This window comes from Melanaphis sacchari, unplaced genomic scaffold (assembly GCF_002803265.2).
Source record: "Melanaphis sacchari strain LSU unplaced genomic scaffold, SCAv2.0 Contig50_pilon_pilon, whole genome shotgun sequence".
In the NCBI taxonomy this organism is placed as follows: Eukaryota; Metazoa; Arthropoda; class Insecta; order Hemiptera; family Aphididae; genus Melanaphis; species Melanaphis sacchari.
In genome coordinates this window covers 421,751-446,536 of record NW_020271344.1, presented here as the reverse complement: position 1 = coordinate 446,536, position 24,786 = coordinate 421,751, and the positions used below count along the sequence as shown (strand labels likewise).

Below are 24,786 nucleotides of genomic sequence, written 5' to 3'. Positions count from 1 at the left end.
CGTCACTCAAGTTGTATTCCCTCAGTATTGCAGGGGGAAGAATAATTGTCTCTACACAACTAAATATGATTTCATAACTAATTTATTTTGTATCTACTGAGAATTCTTATTATACCTACCAAAATATTAATAATTTTTCATGATTACATAAATACCTACTGCTATTATTTTAAAGTCGTAATTATTATTATACCAATGTATTCAAGTATAATAAAAATTTTAATAGCTTTTAATTATATTTTGTGCCACAAAAGAGTAAATACCGTATAACTTCATCATACGTATCCAAATAATGGATTCCCCCATCGGCCCCATCATTCAGTTGTTGTCGTATGATTACCTATAATGTTGGGTGATGCGTGGATTATGATTTGTTTTGGTCGCGGTTTCTCGTGGTGCTAAGTAGGTACCATCGTATTACTTGTGTATATTTTTTTATTAAAGATAGGTTATTCAGACTAAAGTGTTTGTAAATATAGAGACCATAATATTAAATCATTTACACCAATATTTAAGCAAACTGATAAATATGTATTGGTTCACAATAATAATGTATTTTTGGGGGGTTTTATCTTTTGAAGCAGTAAAAATATTTAAATTTCCAGCTTAGAACTTAAAAGGTATAGTATTGAAGTTGAGACTTAATTTTTTTTATCAAATATTTATACAAGCATTATACATACGATTTATATTTTTTAATTTTAGTTCCTTTTGCTATTATTAGTTTTTATTTCAATGCACATATTTGATTAAATGTTTTATTCAGAAAAAAATCTTGAAATTTTTAATTTAAGGTTTCTCATGAGTTATTCTTACATGAAAACCTAAGAAAACCAAAAATGCATATCTATATGTACTGCAACTTTTGATGAAGTTATTATTATTTTTTTTAATGCCTTCACAATTTACTCGTAGACTCGTATAGTGAACGCCTTGCGAATCGTTGGAATCTTTCTCATTTTTTTTCATATAATATATGTAATATATATCCAGGGGCGAATTCAAAGCACTGTGAATTATGCAGTCCCACAGGGCGACAAATTTTTGTAGGGCGGTTTTTTATACACAGCAAAATTGTATTTAATATTTATTTTGTTATTGTATAGAAAAATGTTTAATTTTTTTCTTAAAATTTTCAATTTCAAAATAAATAATTATTAATTAACATTAAAACTCCTTATATAACGAAATAATTATTTAATAAATTTATTATAATTTTTTTCTTGAATAATAAAAGCAAAGAAAACATATTATATTTGAATCAAAGTATTTTTTATTGAACTTAAGTTAAATATGGATACTTGTATACTCATATGATAATTATTATTATAATGTTAAACAGTAACTAGTAGGTTTTAGGTAGATGTATTTATAAAAATTAACTAGGTACTTTATAACCAAAATTATTGGATTAAAATTTATTTTTAATTTTTATCATAGAATTTATTATTTTTTATAACGTTCTATGAATACATTTTATTCACAGAACATTACAAAATAACAGAAATCACATTTGTTCAATTTGATTTTTGTTTATAGATAGAACTATTGAATAAAATAAAATTATTTTACTAAAACAATATAGGTACCTACAATTGATAAAATTTAAGTTTCCAAGAGGTAAGAGTGAAAAAAGTAAAAGTTACTTTTCACCTATAGTTAATTCATTCTTATTTTATAAATAATATAAATATTTATATATTACAATATTATGTACAGTATAATTATACACATTTATAATGACTTAACTGCTTAAGCCATTTTATATATAATATGATTATTTACTTACGGATGTGCGAAGTTTCTTATTGTGTAAATATATTATCTATAACCTTCAGTAGAATTCATTAGTGCTCCCTATTTATTCATCAAAATTTTACCTCTTATATAGGTATTAGACATTTAAACTATAAATATGAATTAGAAAACATATTTCTAAAGATTTGATTGGATGATCGATCATTATACATTTATACCACATTATTACCATGTATCTAGTTATCCAATTCCTTTTATAGGCCGTGTTAAATACTAATAATGTAAAACTGGTTAAGATCAGATGGTGATAAGAAGTATAATCCTTACATTTTGAAAAGCATAGGTATCTTTTAATGGCATACCTTATTGTGAGTGGGTATCTCAAGAAAATAACTAATAAAAATGTTAAAAATAAAACATTTAAAAGAAACTGTAATTATTAATATCATATTTATGTAAGTTTTCTTCAGCTAATAGTAGGTATCACGTATAGCACCAGATAGGCAAGGTATCACCCTACAAAGTTTTAGGATTTTTATCATTAGATTACTGCTACAGATACAGCACGTTTTAATGATTTGATTCAATTATATTTTTGAATAGTGTTTGTAAAAATTTATCATTAAAATATAAAATCAAGAACAAATAAGTATAACTGACCCATATTTTGAGCGGTCTACAGAAATCTTGGTAGTTCACCAATCCAATATGGGCATACAATTTTATCATAAAATAATTATTTGTAAGGATTTGACATTTTTTTACTATTATATACCTCTATTATTATTAACTAGGCACAGTTGATACAAAATGATACTTTAAAAATATTAGTGCAACTTACCAGAATAATTTTTTATACACAATAATAAACTATTGAATTAAAAATAAAGTCTAAGTAAATCTGTTACACAGTGACCTACTTAATGACACAACTATTAACTATACAATATATATATATGTGTGTATATACATATATATATATATGTTATGTATTGAACATAGCTATTATTAGCTATTATTTGTACTTTTTTAAATCTGTTTTCATTAGTATATATAGATAAGCAATATTAATTATCATTACAACAACAAATTCATAACTCATAACTCTCTACTTCCAACTCAAGCTTTGCTTACAGGAAGTAGATAAACCATTGTAATTGTATGTTTGTGATTATAAAATGTAATAAATGGTTTAAAAAAAAAAAAAAAAAAAAAAAATTATAATTAACTTTTTGTTATTTGACACAACCATAAATAATATGATGATACAATATGATAAAATATTTGTGTTATTTTTCGTTTTTAGGTAAAATAAATAACAATCGAATTATAATTTTTATTTAATTTTATGAACAAATATACTTATTTTTAAATTATTTACAAAAATTCCACCAAAACAATGCATAAAGTAAGTTTTAAAATAATAATTATGTAAAATGTTGGGACTAGATAATATATTATAAAAATAACTATAAAATTGTGATAATAAACAAAATATATAATAAAATTAATTTGAACTAAATTATGAAAATGATAGCTTTTAAAGAATAAATTTGGTGATGCCAGGAAGTACATTAAAAATTTTTTATTCATAATAAAATAATGTGCAAATCAATAAAAATTATTGATTATTGTTCAATCAGACTAATTTCAATTTGATCCAAATGATACAAAAAATAAAAAAATAAATCGTTGGTATCATTATTTTACTTGAAAGTTTTGTTTAATTGATCTTCTTGTTAGATTTCCAGTATCTAAAGTGTCCATACGAATACATCAGTGTACACTAAAAATAAAAATGCATTTTAAAATAAAATAATAATTTATGTTAAGTTAAAATCATTACTCTATAATTTTATATTAACATAACATTATCATATAAAAAGATTATACAATTCTATATTATCTATAAAATTAGGCTTTGACCAGAATAATAGAATTTTAGTATTGAGTGTTTTAATGTTTGTTAAGAAAGTGGTAGATTGACTTAAGTTGAATTTTTCTGTTAAAAAAAATATATTACTTAGTACTAAAATTGATTTTCAGAATCTGATACTATTAACATTTTAATTAGTGTTTTTTTTTCAAATATTACTATACTAGTAAATAATAATAATTTAATTTCTAATTATTTGTCACCATTTTGGAAGATTTTACTTTATTGATCAATACATATTATTATTATTAATTGCGATCTAAAGACCTATGAAGTCTATATCTATGTTAATATATTAGTTTTTAGTTTTTTTATAATATTTAAAATTGTATATGATACATAAGCGTTTTTAAAATATAATATTTTACATATTACTTAATTTAAAGTTAAGCAAAAGATAATGTTCTTAACTAATTTTTATAATAATTTACTTTTATACAAAAATTATTAAAAACATCAACATAAGATTGATTCTGGCGAATGCAAATTTACAATGTGACACATGGGTCAGATAAAGGAAACAAATAGTTTGTTTATATCCACTTAATAACAAAAGTTTTATAGTTTTTAAAAAAAATAATATTAATATTTTTATAATTATAAATTACCAAATACTGTTTTAAACAGTCGAATAAATGACGCTAGCTTCGACCATGAACATTGTTTTTTTGTGCTTTCTTTTTACGTGCTGCTAACATGTCATAAAAAGGATTATGACTAATACTTTGTCTGAAAATTATAATGATAAATTACTGAAATTATTACATACACATGTTGACATAGTGATAGTTTAGGTAATCAATTTCTCGATTAAGGTGAATCATGATTTAATTATTATTGTGTAGGTTAGGTGATAAAAATCATAATTTTGATGTATTAGGCAATTAAAAAAATGTGTACAAAATTCATTTATGTTATTTGTTGGAAATATTAAAATACCACCAATTATTTGAATTTAATCCAAATGTAAAACTTCATTGAATTTAATTATATATATACTACATTACCAGTAAAATAAATATAATAAGCAATTGAAAATACATTAAATTATAATTTTTATGTGATAAATGGTACAGAACAATAATGAGGATAAACCAGACTAAAGGCTTCATACTACAATATTTTATAAAAATTCATAATATATAGTTGATGAAATTAACTTATCGAGAAAATAAAATACAACAAAGTATAATGGGGATTTAATTTAAGAGTATGTCAGCTGTTAACACATAATATGATTTTTCCCTAGTATTAAATAGAAAATTAGTAATCAGTAGATAAAATTTTGAGTTACTAGATTTAATATTAAAGCCAAATAATCTATTAAATTTATGGTAAAAACATTATCTAGGATACTTAAAAGACATTTTTTTTATAGTTTTCATTATTTTTTTAAAAAATTTAAAATATCCTCTTAAGATTATATCTTAGTCTATAGTATGAACTAGTCAAAGACATAAGTCACTAATTAATAATTAGTAAGTGATACTGATTATTAACAACATGAAGAGCTATACAAATGTCTTATTTAGATATGGTGTGTGTGTGTATATATTTTCTTTGATATTACTCTCAGATTGCATATTACAAATAATAAACAGAATCATTTTAAAATTAATTATTATTCTTCAAATACTGATGAGTTGTATGATGAAATAAATTAATAGTTAACACAGAGCTTTCTAAATAAATTTTTATAATTATTAAAAAAAAAAACATGTCCTTATATTTAAAACAACAAGACAAACTTGATTCACCCTAATCATTACTGAAAATTATTTTTTATAACATACTTAAGGCATTTTGTCCATTCATCTTTTTCTTCTGCTGTAGCTGCTGACATTCTATAAACAGTATGCTTACCTACAATATATTTAGTCAATTAATATAATTAATAATATAAATACTTAATTTTTATTTGTAAAATTATCAGTAATAAAATTGTATTATTTCAAAATAAAAATACCATTATTAATTTAATACAAATGATTTTAAATTGATAGTAAATATTTTTAACCAATCAATCATTCATTATATTATTTCATTAATGTTCAAGTATTTCCTTCAAAAGCTTCTCTCTTACACTAATAAGTAATTATGTTTTAATACTAGTTAATTTTATACTTGTCTGGGGTTCATTTATGTTAATTTTTAGTTTGCTTTACAAACTATATCAAACACCAAGAGTTAGATTCTTTTTAGTTAGAAAAAAGAACTGTTACTAACAGTGCAATAATAATCAATAAGTTATAAATTTAAAATTATTCTCACCTTCTACTACTTTTCCTTCACTATCTGTTTTACAAGCTTTAATAAAATCTGTAGTCCCAGGAGCTGCATACAATTCAAAACAATGTGGTTTATGGCGATCAGATACTTCTCGTACTTCAATATTTTCAAGTGGAATTATTCCTCGAGGTTCCTTGTCAGTTGTATATTCAAAATAATATAGACAATTATCATTTAAAATAAACCAACGACGCTTCCAACTTTTATAACGGCCACCTAGAATTTTTAATTTTTAATGAAATTGTAAGATATTATAGTAATTTAATACATGTATAATATAATACCTTGTTTCCATAACCATCCTTCTTTGTCTGGGTTGAAGAATGTATGCATTAAGTCATTACCATCATCTTCAGGGATTTTAAAAGGTTCTGTTTTTATACTATCATACAAACTCTAAATGAACAAAAAATTAAAAATATTTAAAAAAATAGTATTGAAAATCTCTAAAATAAATGTTTGAACTCACAATTAAAAGTTCTCGAGGTAAATCTCCACCATTATTGATACCACGATTCATTTGTATAAATTGTTCAACTGATGGTTTATCTTTGACACTAGGGTTATGAAGACTAGTGTTTAACATTATAATAGCAAATGATAAAACGTAACAAGTATCTACAAGAATATTAAATTAGATAATATTATAAATTATATAGTTTTTAAGACTTTTACCTGTATTGGTAAAAATATTTGGATTTAATTGACAATATCTTTCTGCAAAACACTCCATCATCCTATCGATTTTTTGTGCTTCGCCTGGAAGTCTAAAACTCCATAGAAATTGTCTAAAAATATGAAATAATGTTTAATAAATAATCAGTAGTTTATTTAAATTTATATTTTTGATGATAGATTTAAATAGTCTTATAATCAATTACAAATATATTTTATATTGAACAATAGTTATAATTAAATATTTTTTTATCAATTAATAGTTTTCAATAAATTTATTTTATATTATATTATATTTAACATTAAGTTAAGTACTTTTTATATTTATATTACACTGTATTAAATATATTTTATCTATATACCTTATATCTATCAAATATTTAGAGAAAAGTTGATACAAAAAAATATTAAACATAAATCTCATGCTATGAACAACCTGAACTACTTTTATTATTATATAATTGCAAAAAAGTGAAAATATATATTTTAATATCATATTAAGCATTATTTACTAGGAACTTTAATATTGGTTTTTAGGTATATTATTTAAATTCTTACCTTAGAGCTTGGACCAGTATGAGATCAGTAAAATCGTGTAGAGAAACAAACTCTCTTAGAACTCTTTCGTTAAAATCATTTCGTTCTCCTAAATAATCACCAATTGCAGTTTTATTTAATCCTTCTCCTTTATAGAGAAAAGCAGCTACATCAGCTTCATTGTGATTTAGTAGACCATGTTCAACAAGAAATTCAATTCCTTTTTTTGGGTCCATATTAAATTTTTTACGACCAATCGATATTTGTTTAGCTTTGGTTTGATTTTTACTAAAAAAAAAAAAAATTTAAATTTATAAATTACATTAAATATATTTGAATTAAGTTAATAATATGAATAATAATTACCTATCGTCATTGGAATCCATGTTTTCCATTTCACTAACAACTTCGGATAACTCATCTTTCAATTGCTAAAAAATAAAATATAATATAACAATGAAATAAAATATTAAAAATAGTTATACAATTTATATTAAACATAGTATTATTTTCCAATAATAAAGATTCACACTAAAAATGTTTTTTTTTTTTTTTAAATAATACACCATTTAGTAGTTTTAAAGTGTTAAATTAAAACAATTAAAAATGAATAACATATGAAAAAGCAATATTAATATAATTAAAGAGTTTTCATATTTCTGAAAACTATCAAGATTTAACACGTGAATAATTTTTTTAGGAATTTTTAATTAATAATTAATATTGTAGTTAGACATAACATATAAATATGTAATAGATAACATAATAAGTTTATAGTTTAAGTTAATAATGTATATTTTCAACAACAAAAAATTGTTTTGCAAGTTTATCAGCTATTTGTTTCAAGTATTAATATGAGATTGAAATAATCCATATGATAAAATGTGTCATGCATTAATTTAAAGTGTGAGTATTTGTTAAAGATTAATAGGTACTTTACTTATCTAAATGATAATTATTTGAAATTACAATTTTTGTTTAATTTTGAAAAATTCTAAATTGTATCTAAGATAAAGATTTGTAATTCAAATTTTAAAAATTAAGTACCTTTTAATTGTTAGTTTTTATTTTTAAAAGTATTGATAAGTAAAATATTCACACTTTGAAACAAAAAAAATAGTTTTCTATTTTATATATTAGTTAAATATAATATATACTTTAAAGACGATACAATTTTTTTTAAATTATTTATTATTTAATATATAGATAATAAAATTAAGCAAAATACAATAGCAATGTACTCATTACTCACAACCTAATCGTCAAATAAAAAAATTATTTTTGCATTAGTTATAATAATGAACAAAATAACCTAGACGGTAGATGAATAAATGAACATTTAATTTTATAGAAACTATTACAAGTTAATGAAATAACAGTATCAAACTAATTAAATATTAATCTTTCCAATTAGATATAATTGTTTTATTCAAAATAATTTAAACATATAAATTTATTTCAGTACTATTTTTTAAATTAAATAAATTATACCTACTTATTAATTATTTTTTAGATACAATTTTATTTTATGTTTCTTTTTCAAGGTTAAATTAATATATCAAAACAATATATAAAAAATATGTAGATAACATATAATTGTATACTAACCTGTATTTCAAGTAATAATTCTGCCTTACGACGTCTAATTTCAATTAAAAGTTTTTGTTGATCCGTTGAAAGTTCTAAAATAAAAATAATAAATTTTTAAGTACAATCAATCATAATTATTTTTCATTTCAGTAATAAGTAAATATTAATTTAATTCAAATTGTTAGTGTAACAGGTGTATAAAAAACATTTTTAAAAATTTTCTTTTAGAATTTACAATAATGAAATAATTTTCTTTATAACATACTTATAATTATATTAATCAATTTGAAAAGTTGGGTTATTATTTTCATCCTTCTTGATTTTATAGAAATTACATTGATATTACTTAATTATTAAATAAATTTTATATCTGATGTTTTAAAATATAGTAATAAAATATTATTGAGTATAATTAAAATTTAGAAGAAACTTTTTGAATAATAATTAAAAGAAAACATAATTAAAGCTATAACCAGCATAAAAAATTTGATAGAAATTTATTTATACTTAACAATATATTAAAAGTTCAGCTGTAATATGAATGATTTTAAGTGTGTAGAGATATAGTATCGCATTTAAATTAGATGAGCATTATATGTATATGGAGATGTAGAAAATTCTTGCATTTAAAATTTCTATTGTTTGATTGATTTGATTATCTATTCACTATTAGCTTTAATGTAGTGTCATTGTGTTCCCAAATTTATTAAAATATAAAATTTCAGAAAACTATGGCATATATATGACCTAACTATATGTTAATTATTTTTGATAGACTTAAAACAATATGATTGTCACTATAATTTTTATATTTTGTCAGGGAATTTATGTACAAATGTGTGATATATATATATTGATTGTTATCATAATTTAAATTAATAAAGGTCTTAATATAATATTGTTCATAACTTATTACTTATTTATGTTTACTGTTGTTTATATCATATCTAACTTATCATTATCTATCACGATGACTAATTGTGTTTAATTGTTTTATATTTCTGTATTTGAGCCTAACAAGACGATAATTCAATAAATAATAAATAATAATAATAATATTGGCTAAAAAAAACTACTATTTAATGATCAATTAAATCATTAAATCAGTAAATATTTTGCTTACCCATTCACACTGATGACAGAGTTGTAGCCTGTTATAATATTTAGTTAACTTAGAAAGTACACCTACCATTAATGTTAAAAGTGTCATTGATATATTGAACGTTCATCTTAGATCCTCTCGGTATTCTTCATAATCATAGTACAGATATCATAAATGCAATCATTGTCGACGGTCGTTACTTAATACTCAGGTACCTCACGAACGTGTAAGGAAAAAATGAAATTTATTGTTGACAAGTCTTGTTTGGCTGTGAATGACACCGATCGCGATGACACGTTTTCAGAACGGAACCAGAATTAACAAAGTTATTCCCGTAAGTGGGTTTCGTGCAAGATACATTCGAAAAACCGATCGTCGTAATCAAGCCTCGATTCTCGGTTGAATCAGAAAAAGATCCTATTCGCGAACGAAAAAAAAATGTATTTCTTAATTCTTATACGAGTGTTATACAAATATGAAATAGCACAATATTACGATTTACAATGTACAATGTACATTCGATATTGACATATTGTTATTATTATTACATCAAATGATCAAAACAAGATAACGCGTCTTTTGTGAGATTTGAAAAACAAAAGATTTACTTGGTCTGTGATAACGGCGCTTGGGCCGTGAATGACGGGTGTACGGCACTGCACGGCGTATCTCCGGACCTCAACTCACAAGTCACAGTCCCGAGCACGCATACACACGACCCACGTACTATACACGAACGTGAGCAACCACTTCCGTATGACGTCACACTCAACGGGGAAACTACTCGGTAGTTATCGTGATCGGAATATTATTGGTTTAATTATTTTGATTACTAGTTACTACTCGCTAGTCGGCTAGTCGGCTAGTCGCTAGAAAATATTATCGTAGTGATAGTATTGTAGAATTAATAATAAAAGTAAATAAATTATTTAATTCACATTTCACAATTTTCACATATTGAAACTTAAGAGTTGAGAACCTCAGAGCATAGATAAGCAACCAAAGAATAGTAATTAGGAGTAATGAGACTTGAGAGTTGATGATGTATCCGTTTTGACTGCCGAGAATTTACATATTAAGTAATAGACACCTATAGCGTTATTGTTGTTGTTATTGATCGCGTTTGGGGCTTCTTGAAATAATTGTTTTAGTAATATGACAACGTTTAAATGGTTTATGGTATCTGGCAGCATGCGTTCCAACTATTAAGAAAACATTATCGTTACATTGTCGCTTCCACATCAGATCAACGGAAACGGTCAGCATCCTTTACAAGCATTGTTTTCTTTTTTGGAAAATGCTCTTGTCAAATTAAAAATAATAACAATAAAAATGTACACATATTGACTTATAATATTCCTTTCTTTGATGTAGGGTGTATGAATACTGTTAAACACAAGCCGGGATTGCAACTTCAGTACCTGTTGCAAGGAGGCTCATACCGAAACACCAAATTACGTAAGTGGAAATATTTATTTAATGCCTTTTCGGCTTTTGTAAAATATTTAGGACATTCTCCCAAAATCCTGTTAATAGCATTTATTTTGAAGTCTAGATTTTAAAATGTAGTTTCATATATTTTAATATTGGTTCGTTTGCACTAGGTAGTATATTTTTTGGGTTTATATAAGGCCCATAGTCCAAACATTAGATTTTGGATTAGGTACATAGATAATTTTGATTTTTGTATTTTAAATTTCAATATTACAGCTGTATAGTATATAGTATAGTATTAATCTTTTGGAAACAGTCAAATTAACTAGGTAGTGTGTAGTAAGTGCTCTAGTCGTTTAATCATTAATAGTTTGAAGAAAATGCACTAGGTATTTTATGAACATAGTAATGAAACAAAATTGTACAGTGTTTAAATAAGTACATAGTTCATGATATCCAGTTATTAATAACTTTTCATTTAATATGGCTAGATTAATGTAATAGTTTAATTATTGTTAAGGGCAACATTGTTAAGATACTTTTTATAATTATTAATGACTATAGTATATTCTGTGTATGTGTACCAATAATCTATATTATATGATTTATATTTATAGAAATTATTAGTCATGTTTATTCATATATCAATGAATTAAAAATATATCTGATTTAGTATATAAATTATAATAGTTTTATTTTTAGTTATTAGTACAATAATATTAAGAATATTATAGTCCAATTATTCCTATTTATTATTATGTTAAAATAAAAACAAATATATATTATAATGTGTAAAAGAAAAATATTTTGTTAATTAGGGGTACTAAATGTATGTTTGGAATTATTAAGTTTGGCTACCCTAGTTGTTCTAATACTAATTAACTAAAACTAACTTAGAAATAAAAAGTGTACAGAACATAACTTGTACTTCTATGAATATTATTCAAGATTTATATTATTAAAATTAAAATAGCTTTAAAATATAAACCATATTAATGTTAATGTTTGTATTTTGAATCTTCTGATTAATATATTAGTTGTTATAAATTTAAATTTATCAATTCTATATTTCAGAAAAAATGCCAAACTAATTATAAGCATTAAAATATTAAATATTGACTGTACTGAAGAAAATTTTTTCTAATACTTTAAAAATATTATTTTTTTAAAATTTAAATACTTAACAACAATAACATAATCAGTGTTATTAAGTAGGATTTACTCTTATATACTTGAAAACAATAAATTACCAAATTTTACAATAGGAAATAAAATTAATATTCATCTCATTTGGCTCATCATCTTTGAATAATTATTATACCCTAGGATTAAGATGTTTTTATTATACAATCTCAGGCTGAAAACAGCTTAAATGACTTATTATTTTAAGTGCCTTGAACCTAACTCTTAGATTGCTTCAAAATAAGTCTAAGCAACTATTGTTAATTTTTATGATTTTAATTCATACTTATTTTTGTTAGGATAAAATAATTTCTTCTTCATAACTACTTATAATTATTATTATAATATACAACTACTTAATTTTTAATATTAATTTTAAGTAGTCTGTTTCTACTTTTATTTCAATAATTGACAAAATTATTGTTGATTTTATAAAAAAAATATTATCTATTCCTATTTTAGGACTATACTTCCAGACTTAAATTTGTATATTTAAATACTATTATTTTATTTACGTTATACCTACTACTTACAGTCTACAGACCTACACACCTGCTATATTTCATACAGTGACTTTATTTTTTACATCTTGCTTAAATTTACCTATATATTTTAGGTGAATTTTTCTCATTTCGTACTGTAAAAATTAAAATATATTTATTTTAATTTTAAAATGAATAATTTAAATAATTATAATTTAGTTGTTATTTAACTTTAAGCTGTGTATTCTTTAATTAATAAAATATTTTTAAACTGTTGAAAAAATTAGAAAATGCATTATTTTGTTCAAATGTAGAAATGATTATAATTAAAAAAAATATATTTAATTTAAATGTTCAGCTTGTATCATCTATAATTTATGACACCAGTTATAAGATATATTGGGTAAAATGTAAAAAGTTAATTTCAGGGTTTTGGAAAATTTCCTGTATTTGTATAATATACTAAACAACAGATTCTAATGACAATATAGTCTAACAAAACATAAAAATCAGTTTTAATATAATTTATATATAATTAAACTGTTAATAACAACTGTATAATTGTTATCACATGCTTTCGTTAAATATCTTATAAGTGAAATTATATATCTACTTACATAGAACTTAAAAATAGTACAGTTAAAAATAACTGATCTTCTAAAATTTGTTCACTTTCTATAAATTTAAATATCTATGTAAATATTTCAACATTTCATTAGCTATTGTTATGGATAATACTAACTGTAAACTAAAAATAGCAAATTTATATATAAAAAAAATGTATGTTTTAATTTATTTTAGACAAATAATTAATTAAATAGATATTTGAAAATATTTAGAGCCTTGAAACTAATAATTAATTTTTAAAATTGTTATATGCTATTGGTAATAACCCATTGAAAATATTCGGTATTCAAGTACAAATAGTTAAATAGACCACTTGACACTATTATAGATGTACTAATAATTAGAAATTTGAGTCTGAATAATATTTGCATTAGTCATGACTCATGAATGTTTTACTTAGATAAATTTTGAGTAAGCTAGTGGCAAACAGTAGATTTTTCACAAAGGTGTTGAACATATATATCTCGAGTAATCCACCCACACACAGTCAAATCTAAGTTTAGGCATAGTATAACTCTTATTTTTAAGTATTTTTGGTAAAATATTAATTAAAATAACATCCAAATTTGTACATAACCAGTCACCTACTAAACCACCAATTATCTGAGGGGTGTTGTTGACTCCCTGATCCTCCCTATGTGCATCACTGTTAATAGCAATATCATATTTAATAAAATGATTTCTAGGCATAATTTCTATAGAAAATAAAGAATAAAATTGGAATTTATTAGAAACAACTGAAAAATACTATAGTTTTTCAACTCTATTATTTTTTGTTTTGACTGAAAGTATACAAAAATTAAATTAATTAGTTTTGAATACTAAATATGTATTTTTATATTTTTATCTTGAATTAATTACTCAAACCACAAAATTTATATAATTTAGGTATGAACTATATAATATTAGCTTATAGTTAAGTATAATTTTTTAATGTTATCTATTTCATGATCTTATTATGTAATAATATATATATATATTATCAACAGACAGTGGTAGTGCAGTAAAACCTATTATAATTATGATAAAAGCCAAAAATTACCTTTGTAAAAGTTTATCTTTTTTAATCGACTTGTCCATTAAAAAAAAAATTAAGTATTTTTTTTTATTCTTTTTACTATTATTTAAATATAAATTAAATTTTAAAAGAAACATATTTTTTATAATAGACTATTTTTGTTTATTATTATTTTTATTGTTATTGAATAACTATTATTTGTGTAAAAAATATGGTAAAAATAATAGTTTTATTTGTAAATGTAAGAAATACACTTAGCTTTGAAATAAATAGAAGTTGAAACACCTAATTTTAATAGGTTTTGTTAAAAAAATATTTCTGAACCAAATTTAACGTAATAAATTTATTGAATTTTCTGGATAAGTTTTTGAATTCTACATTTTATTGTTCTGGTATTTTTGTGAAATCTATGGTACACAATAATGTGGTTTTAGCAATCGTATTTTCTATTTAGTTTATGGCTAGAAAACATTAATACATTTGTAACTTACTTAATTACTTTTCTGACTTTAGGCAAGCTTATGGATTGGAATAATTGTGTAGCTTATATGTTTAAAGGCTCTCCTAATTTTTATGTGAAGATTTCATAAGTCAAATTAAGTTTTAATAGAGTTTTATAGAATATGAGTTTAATATTTAATGACACTAATTATAATTTATAAGTAAAGGAGATACCAAACATTGAGTTTTTTATTTTTATTTTTAAAGGTAGTAATCAGGTAATACACTTTCCAAACTCATTTGGTGTAACTGAGTAATAAGTATGAAAATTAAGTTTGGTAGTTTGTGTGGTTTCAGATAAATAGTAGGTTTACTGTAACTGTATCTATATTTTCTCTAGAATAGTTTCAGGGATTAGTTATTTCATAATATTATTTTTTTTAAACATATAATAAAAGCAGCAAATGGTTGATTTCATATAACTTTAAAGTAAATTCCTTATGTTAAAAATTTTTACCATAATTGTATGCTCTGGGTATGCAGATTTTATGCTTGAATTTCCTATGAGCTGAGGGATATACTTTTTTTCTAGAGAGTATATGAATGGAGTTCTTAAATAATATAAAAAAAAAAAAAATAACAAAATATTGTATATGTAAAATTGATGTTCAAAATCTTATAACTATGAAATAATATCCTATTCAATAAACATGTTTTTATTTTTTAATATAAAAAAATAATTTTGAAAATCCTACTATTTTCTAATAAGAAGTAGTAGGCAAGACAATACTCAAACAAGTTTTTAGTATAGAGGGGGGTGTAAGTAAATATTGTCTTGTAATATTTTTTGGTGCGTTTATTTAGTACTGTATTTTAGATTTTTATAAATAGTTTCTAATGATTTGCTTTTAAAGTATCTGTGTTTACTATTGTCTATTACTTTTCTAGATAAAATACAATACTTTTAACAGGATTATGAGTATAGTATAGAACTTTTACTCTATTGCTGTATTCATAAATGAAACATGTTTCAAAAAAAAATTCTTTGCTATAGAAGTTTTTAGATTTACAAGTTTTTTAAGACTTGAAATATTTGATGTTTTGATGTATTGTTAGAAAGAATAGGTATATATAATCAAAATTAGAAGATAATCTTATTTAAAAATCAATTTATTTAATTACTGAAATAAATAATATCTAGAACTAGAATGATTTATTTCTGTGAACTTTATACTTTCATATGGTTTTTATTATTATAATTAAAAATTATAACTCCAAGATTAACTATAATTTTTTTTTTCAACAATACTAATTAAATGTTAGCGATGATTTGTTATGTTTATATTTGACGTAAAATAATTGGAAAAACCAACTAATTCCATGACGTTCGTGTAGTTGTATGTTTATTATGCACTTATTTATACATATTAGGTTTATTTATTTATGAATTTGCATAATTCTACATTTTAAAGGTATATTAGCGTACAAAATTTAAAAAAAAAATAGTATTTATTAAGCCTCTCATTTTGGAAATTGTATCCACACGCTTTAAATTAATACCGACTTTTTATACATTTAAGTCATTTGTCAAATACTTATTAGAAGTTAGCGCTTTAGCTTAGGTGTTAATTATTGAAACATTGTACGTATTACTAAAAAGCAATAAATTATATGTGATTAATGGATCGTAAATATTAAACGAACATATCAGTGATTCTATAGATAGATGTCAACAATTATATCGGTTAATAGTCTGAAAGCTCCTTTATTTTTGAAATAAGAGACAACTAGGTTATAGATGTATAAATTATCTGTTTCTCGCTACCTAGTATTACGTAACTATGAACGTTCATTTCAATATTGCATACGTTATTTTAATATGATGATAAATTAGGATTATCTATCTTAATAGGGTCTATCGTCTATATTATTATTCTAAAGGTACTGTGGAATTAATAATGCATTAATACAATATTAGGTACATATAGTAGGTACAAAGTATAACTGTTGTTTTAATTATAATAAGGTAACGTAATCATTTTTTTTCTTTTCAAATCAACAAAGTTTCGTAAAACAATAATGTATTTGAGTACGGAAAAATAAATTATTTTTCTATAGGTGTAATATGAAATAAATCGCGAGCTCTACGCTAGTACGCTCACAGTTTCTATAGTAACGTACGGTTTTTGCCGTCACTGCTGTAGATCAATACTATATTTCTCCTCTCTACATACCTACTACTACCCTTGATTATTCCATGCAGACCTTACGTTGTTTACTTTATTTACACATTATCTCGTCGTCTGTTGAACACATTTGTTCGATACTATAATATTGCGTTTTGTTTTGATTTTTTTCATCAAATCGGGAGTTGTGTGATTAGTGTTCATTATTGAAACGTCATTTATATAACATTAACGAATAGATGTTGTTAAATTAAGTGTAACACGTAAAATCTACAAGCTTAAAATCCCAGTTTTTAAATTTAATAAAGCTCAAAAGTCGCATTCAAATAACAGGTAAGACAATTTGTAATCTCTAATTAAAAATTAATACTTTTAAATTTCAAATAATAAACTGATACATTTTTGTTGTGTATTTTTCTTTTTTTTTAGAATGCATAGTTTTGGTTTGCAGTCAGCTTTGGCGATTCGACGTCAACGTAAGAGACGAGCTGAACTTAAACGACACATGGAAAGACGTCGCCTTAGTTCTCAATCAATAGAAAGTGGGATTCATGGTTCTAAATCTACAGTAACGAGCCCAACAGAATATCATGGATCTGTTGGTAGCCTATCACAAGGACCAAGGAGAAGAAAGAGACCACCTAAAATGCTTGATACCAAAGTCGCTTCTAGCATAGGCATGCTTCATGTTGGTGTGGTGTTTCTAGTTTTGGGTCTTTTTTTGATTGGGTCTGGTATTATACCTGATGATTATGTTTCTTGGGGTTCAAAAAATTGGGTTAATGAACTTGTAATAACTGGTATAACTTCAAGTTTAATTGGTATCTTTTTGCTCATATTGAATCATTTCATTAACCGCAAAGCAGAATCAGATTTAGCTGCTTATGTAGAACGCCAATTGACCAGAACAAGATCAGGCAGAAGATTGGTACCAGACGCAGAGACTGGTGCTATGCATACAAAGCAACAACATAAAGTAAGACAACAGAATCAAAGTCAACAGCAAAATTCTCCTGGTTCAGATCTTGATCAAATTGCTGAAGAAGAAGCATCTGGTTCGGAATATAGACCTGTTGATCAATATAATAATCCTGAAATAGAGAGACGGCATCCAGATAGGACCCATAATGCATATAATAGGGAATTATTGGTAACACGGTGTTATGATACTACTGAAGCATAGTAAGTTGTAATAAATTAACTTGATAAGTAGTTAAAAAAAAAAAATGACATTAAGATAAATTACTTTTAAGAAATTTAATTTATACTTTAAATATATTTACATTTTAACTTAAATTTATTTAATTTGTCTGTTTATATAAATGTATGTATACATTGACTTCCTTAATTATCTAATATTTAAATATTTAATTATACTTATATTTTATACTAGTAATTTGATATTTTTATACTATTTACTACTTAGTTGACTTTTTTAGTTTTGTGTTTAAATATTGTTAATTAACTATAGATGCACAATATATTTAGTAAACTGTCAACATTTAATTGATTAAAATAAATATTGTATTTATTGTTTTGCTTGTATTATAATATTTTTGTTTAAAAATTATTTGTCAACTTAAAATTACCTTAAACAGTGAAATCGCAAATTAGAAAGTTATATTTAGTTTTTGTTAAGGAAAAAGTTATAAGCAATTAATTTATATTTAGTTATTGTTTTTGTTATGTTTTTAGATTAATATGTTATGTAATTTAAATCAACAATCGTATCATAGTACTACTATAGAGTTAATTTTATTTTAAGTATAAATGAGTATGTATAATAAATATTTCATGAAGAATTTCTTTTGCAAGACTGAAAATATTAATTTATGTTCCATTTTTAGTAAAACAAATATTTTTTGCAATCATTGTACTTTCAATTCTTGCTCAACACTTATCTTGATTTTAAAGAATTAAAAAATGAACACCGGGGATCAAAGAAGTATTAATTGTCTTAAGTTATGCTATTTATTATTGTTTTATTATATAATTATGATTAACACCACTTTAAAGTTAAAAACATACTGTTTCTATGGTTTTAATATCCATGTAAAATGATTTGGTTAATATTTAGAGAATTTAACTCTGTGTTCATACCTATTATTTGGTTTGAATCATGTTCTTGACTTGAATGAAATAACTTGCACTGTGATTTTTGTGTTTATATATCTAACTAATGATAAGTATAAGGCATATATACTATATAATAATGCATTGAATATTGAATTTTTATAAATAACTTATTATATCATTCAACTATATAATTATTTAAGTAGAACTAATTTATTTAAAATTACTATATTTATTTATGATTGCTTAACATATTTTAATTAAAACAATTATTAATGACATTTTAATATTCATCAAAATAATAAAATAAAGTTTTTTAATCATATATTATTTTTCTTATTTATTTGTGCTACAGTTGGTTTTATTACCGATTTTTGTTACGAATGACATAAATAATCAGTATTTGATTTGGGAAAACTGTTTCTCAATATGCATACTGTACAGGTATTGTTATGTTATGACTTATAACTTAAGGGAAAGAAAAAGCTGTCTTAATTGGTTGTTTGAGGTTATGTATGAATTTATATGGTTTAATACAGAATACTAATTAGTTATTTATATTATGTTTGTGTCAAATTATTGTCTGTTTCAATTATACATAAAATTTTATGAAGTATTAAATAATTTACCCTTGTTACTTGTTATTCCTTTTTTTTATCAATTGAAAATAGTAAACAATGTTTATTTTATACACCTTTTTAAAGCGTTTACTAGTATGACTTCATTATATTATTATGTAAATCTAATACTTATAATTTTAGCTATAAATTATAATGAAAATCAAATTGATATGTTTTATATGAATTAGCAAAAGTAACACTAATCCTATAGTAAAACTTTCTTAAATAAAGATTCAATATTATTATAATTATTACAGTATGTATTATATTCACAAATATTTAAGTTCTTAATTTGAATATGGGAAATATCATCTAAAAAATGTCATATTTGGAACTTATTATAATAGTATAAAAGTTATAATTCTATTTATTAACAATGAATCTCTGAGACAATGTATTGTTAACAGTTTTATATTTGTTAGGATTCTAAAAATAAATAATTATTTTATAGTTGGGTAATAATTGAGCTACTTAAATTTGACTTTTTAAACAAAGAAGATGTTACATAATAATATAATGTGATTTCCATGGGCTATAATTTTTGTAACATACAATTTATAAAACATTTTAATACTTGTTATATAAAAACTGCATTTGACAGTTAGTAAAATTATATCTTTTTACACACTTGTATGAAATATTTGACTAATAATAATATAACATGTTATGTCAGTTATATTGTCAATTTATATCGTTAATTACGAATTTTGGCAGTCATATTATTATGATTAAAATTATGATGGTCTTAATGTGTTAAAAGTTCAACTATCTGTTAATTAAAAGTACATATATTATTATAAAGATTTAAATTGAATACCTACTTCAATGCATAGTTGTTATAACAATATGACATATAGCTTGTTGACTATTTATATTACGTATTATTTTTTATAGCAATAGGTAAATAATTTGTTTTGAAATCGTTTTTTGTTGAGTCAACTTTTAAGTGAATATAAACATTAACAACTGTACCTGTGAATAATATTTTTTTTTCACATAATAAAATTTAATCTTTTATAATTTTTATTTTTATGATCATGAGCAAATGCTCTTTTTATAATATAATAATTACTATATATTTCTAACTAATATATAATATTATTTTATCAGAATTAATACTAATTTTATAATTTTATTAATATTAAAGCCTAACTATTATACTTTAGTTAAAATAAAATTTATTTAATTTATTTGAACGATTATAAACTTACTTCATATTGTAAGATGTTGTTTTATTTGCTCTTCCAGATTGTAGGATTAAGACTAAACTCGATCTTTAAAACCCGGTTATTTAAATCACTATCGGAATTTAGTATCATTTCATTGGTAAAATAAAAAATAATTAATGGAAAACCTTATTCCTATGTTTTTGTTATACAAACTTACAACACATCAAATTTTACGTTTACTATAATTTATTTTACTCTGTTATTTTTAAAATTAGATTGGATTTACTCAGGAATTCAGAATTAAATGTAAGATAATTATCTAGGGTTTTCTCATCAGAGACTTATTGATATTTTTATTTTGAAGCAAGTTATGATCATTTTTAAATTAAAAAAAAAAAAAATTACTATTAGGTACCTATGTATTTGTTTTGGCCTTTGGGTACAGCTATCTGTGTACTGTGCTGTAGATACATCGTTGGGGCTGTTGAAAAGATCTGTAACATTGATATAACATGATAATAACTGAATAAATTATGATGTTTAAGTATAATACACATTTATCTATGTAATAGCGGGTTTCTTAAATATTATTATGTATTTTTTTTCGTTTTAATTTTATTTACACGGTTTATACAAAATACAGACGAAATAACCATGATTGGAGCAATGCCTGCTGTGGCCGTCCGCCACGAGCGGCGGAGGCAGGAGAAAAAAGTTGTGTGTGTGAATAATCTGAATACCGGTGACCGGGAAGGCACATCGAACACCACTGGAAATCGGAGACCGAGTCTTCTAACATTGCAGTCACCTCATTCCCAGACTGGTACACCAATCACATCTCCGCCGTACGTCCAAAACTCACTGCCAGATATATACGTCTGTTCAAAAGTAAGCCGACTATTTCCCGCACATATCCCTCATCACCCACAGGGTTAACGATGTGTATTTTGTTATTATAATTAGCCTTTGGCCAACGTTGTGTACCAGTCAGCTTGCTGACATATACGATTATTTTAACACAAATTGGTCATTATGTTAGTCGATTTTATTGAATAGAAAAAAAAAAGTTTCTACAGCACTAATTAAACTTTTAAAATAATTATATCACAATTATAGTTTCAATAGTTAACTATGTTTTTAATTTCTTAATCCGAAGCAACTTCGAACTTTTCTAACAAGAATTTAAAGTTTTCATAAGATACGAGTGATTATATAAATATATAATGTTAAAGTACCCTGAAAATGCGTGATACAGTACTCCATTTTTCTTGATTTTAAAGTTTAAATTTTTTAACTGCTTATTAGATTATTTTTATCATTAAAATGTCGTGTTTTATTGTATAAGAATTAATAATTAGGTACTTTAAACAGTTTATATTATGTGTATGAGAAAAACATTTATTTTATTATTTTTTTTTTTTTTTTTTGACAAATAATAAAATCAACCAAGAACGCAATAACTGATGATTAACTTAAATCTTCTCTCTTTTTGTCTAATATGTTTATTATTATATACTGTATGGTTGGCGGTTGGTGCAGTATATACGAGTTTACTATGAATTGTGAGAACATACGCTCTTTGTAGGTATTAAAGGGTCAATTTAAGATAGGTACCGCGTATGAAAATTTCTCAATTATCGTATTCATCCGTTTCCAAATTATGATTATTGTTATTTTTATGAATTAATGATTGTTGTTTTGTTATAACTGTCTTGTCCAAATTGTTGAATGAAAATGTGCGTTGTATTTAATCATTTGGGATATTATATCCTTTTTGAATTGATCGCTGTATGCCTATGTATTTTTCGAAGAAATATGTTGAATATTGTAATTTTCAATTGTAAAAAGTTAAAGTTTTAAGGTTTCCACCTTAAAGTTTCAAAAGTATCCTAATCTGCATAGTCTACATGTTTTTGTATAATTTATTATACGTTTATTAAATATTATGTTTACAATGTTATTCGTTTCGAAATGTTTTAAAATCTTGTAGTTTTAATCAATCTTATTTACATTTTAGTAAAAATCACAATTAAAAACAAATACATAGTATTTGTAAAATAAAAATGTAAATAATTAGTTAACAATATAATTTTTCAATTAAAAAAAAAAAAAAAATGTCAATGATATTGATAAGCAGAAAAGTTATTATATTGTCAATTATAATTCTGTGGTAGGTACCTATATAAATGTACCATCGTTACTGACACCTTGTTTCCAATATATCTATAAGATTTCCTTAGTATATTGTAGCAATTGAAATAGTATTTAAAACATCATTAGACGTACGTAAGTATAATATGGTAAATCGTATACGCATGCTAATTGCGAATGGACGTATATAAGATATTAAAATACATTATCTTCTATTTTTTGTTTTTATCATTTATTGCTATTTTGTTTCAAACAAATAACCTAAATCGAATAATTAAAAACCAAATTATTCGGTTTTCGTTGTGTTGTTATTATTATTATTTTTTTACATATAAATATATTATATACTGTGATATTATTAGTCATAGATTTATTATTATTATTTTTGCTTTATTTATTTGTTTTTGCATTTTTCATTTTATTTTATATTATATTTATGTTCACCAGGGTATAAAAATAAAAAAAAAACTGCATGAAATAGAGCCATTTCGGTCGATCCGAGCGGGACAACAAAGGTATTCGTTTTCACGATATTTGCAAATTCCATTTGAGTAATTGTTTATTCGCTTGGCCGAACCGTAAACGTGTGTCTCAAATGCCGTACGGATATGTTTGCCACAGGTGTCCGTTCTGCACATAGCCGTGGTGACCATACTTATCGGGGCCATACTGCTGATCGTCGGGCTTGTTCAGCTGAAGCCGGGCGCCGACGCATCCCAGTACAAGTTCGTGTTGATCTTCTCCGGTCTGATCACCACGCTGGTCGGTATCCTCACGGCCATCGTCCGGTGCTGCCTCTTGCCGTGGGTCATCAAACGTCGACAAAGGAGATCCACCCCGTCAACGCCGGGAGTGCTATTGACCGCGTAATAATGGAGAAGACGCCGCATCACCGCTACAAGACGATCGAGATTTCTGCTTATCTGCTTTACTCACACATAAACACGTGCGCGCACGCGCACACACATTTGTTTTTAGGACAACGTGAATCATATATTATTATTTATAGACAAAAGTATGTTATTTAATTTTTACTCTTTGCCGTTTGCATATCGTTATCGGAAGAGAATCGATAGCGGGAAAATGTCGGTCTCGCCTGCAAAAAGGATCGATTTTTTACGCGAAAAAAGAATGCGTTCGATATAATATACGATATTTACTAGATTCGTAAATTTTATAGACGATATTATATAATAGATCACTTTAAATACTTACGGGTTTAAATTTTAAACGGTGTATCTATAGTATTAATCTGTCGGTCAGCTACTCAGTTCTAGCCTCTGTTACATGAATCGGATTTTCGCCGAAGATTATTCGGTGCCTTTATACACAATAAATTATATACTTTAATTGTATTTTATTACATAGAACTTATATAATATAATACACACACACACACACACACACACACACACACACACACACACACACACACACACACACACACACACACATCACATACACACACACACACACCACAAATACACAGGTCTGTGATTTTAACTCTCACCGACAT

General features: G+C 24.2%; 3 protein-coding genes across 7 annotated transcripts; 2 read left to right on the top strand and 1 right to left on the bottom strand.

The window, feature by feature from the left end:
• Positions 1-3,318: 3,318 nt before the first annotated feature.
• On the bottom strand, positions 3,319-10,369 carry LOC112599391 (cytohesin-1). Of its 2 annotated transcripts, none has more exons than XM_025346283.1 (11): positions 9,975-10,369; positions 8,804-8,877; positions 7,562-7,626; positions 7,217-7,483; positions 6,659-6,771; positions 6,453-6,601; positions 6,268-6,379; positions 5,966-6,199; positions 5,488-5,557; positions 4,303-4,423; positions 3,319-3,544 (listed from the first exon to the last, which is right to left on the bottom strand). In XM_025346283.1, the coding sequence occupies exons 1-10, from the start codon at positions 10,012-10,014 to the stop codon at positions 4,336-4,338; spliced, it is 1,212 nt and encodes a 403-aa protein (XP_025202068.1). In that variant the 5' UTR covers positions 10,015-10,369; the 3' UTR covers positions 3,319-3,544; positions 4,303-4,335. The 2 variants fall into 2 exon arrangements, with proteins under 2 accessions (XP_025202068.1, XP_025202069.1); XM_025346284.1 differs by lacking the exon at positions 9,975-10,369 and adding an exon at positions 9,909-9,931.
• Positions 10,370-10,507: 138 nt separating this feature from the next.
• On the top strand, positions 10,508-24,670 carry LOC112599393. 4 transcript variants are annotated; one of them, XM_025346287.1, is made up of 5 exons: positions 10,508-10,674; positions 11,262-11,345; positions 21,763-22,007; positions 23,718-23,821; positions 23,892-24,002. In XM_025346287.1, the coding sequence occupies exons 1-5, from the start codon at positions 10,527-10,529 to the stop codon at positions 23,908-23,910; spliced, it is 600 nt and encodes a 199-aa protein (XP_025202072.1). In that variant the 5' UTR covers positions 10,508-10,526; the 3' UTR covers positions 23,911-24,002. The 4 variants fall into 4 exon arrangements, with proteins under 4 accessions (XP_025202072.1, XP_025202071.1, XP_025202074.1 ...); XM_025346289.1 differs by lacking the exons at positions 10,508-10,674; positions 23,718-23,821 and adding exons at positions 10,683-10,966; positions 11,039-11,145 and having other exon boundaries at positions 23,892-24,670; XM_025346286.1 differs by lacking the exon at positions 23,718-23,821 and having other exon boundaries at positions 23,892-24,670.
• On the top strand, positions 17,151-18,494 carry LOC112599392. Its single transcript, XM_025346285.1, has 2 exons — positions 17,151-17,590; positions 17,687-18,494. The coding sequence occupies exon 2, from the start codon at positions 17,688-17,690 to the stop codon at positions 18,438-18,440; it is 753 nt and encodes a 250-aa protein (XP_025202070.1). The 5' UTR covers positions 17,151-17,590; position 17,687; the 3' UTR covers positions 18,441-18,494.
• Positions 24,671-24,786: the final 116 nt, after the last annotated feature.

What these genes read in the sequence shown, in the direction of transcription:
- LOC112599391 (XM_025346283.1), bottom strand. Translation starts at nt 10,014, where the DNA reads ATGAACGTTCAATATATCAATGACACTTTTAACATTAATG. An exon ending in ATGGATTCCAATGACGATAG is followed by an intron (nt 7,484 to 7,561) that starts GTAATTATTATT and finishes TTTTTTTTTTAG; the next exon opens with TAAAAATCAAACCAAAGCTA. An exon ending in AGGATGGTTATGGAAACAAG is followed by an intron (nt 6,200 to 6,267) that starts GTATTATATTAT and finishes TAAAAATTCTAG; the next exon opens with GTGGCCGTTATAAAAGTTGG.
- LOC112599393 (XM_025346286.1), top strand. Translation starts at nt 10,527, where the DNA reads ATGACGGGTGTACGGCACTGCACGGCGTATCTCCGGACCTCAACTCAC. An exon ending in CTCAACGGGGAAACTACTCG is followed by an intron (nt 10,675 to 11,261) that starts GTAGTTATCGTG and finishes TCTTTGATGTAG; the next exon opens with GGTGTATGAATACTGTTAAA. An exon ending in ATATATACGTCTGTTCAAAA is followed by an intron (nt 22,008 to 23,891) that starts GTAAGCCGACTA and finishes TGTTTGCCACAG; the next exon opens with GTGTCCGTTCTGCACATAGC.
- LOC112599392 (XM_025346285.1), top strand. Translation starts at nt 17,688, where the DNA reads ATGCATAGTTTTGGTTTGCAGTCAGCTTTGGCGATTCGACGTCAACGT.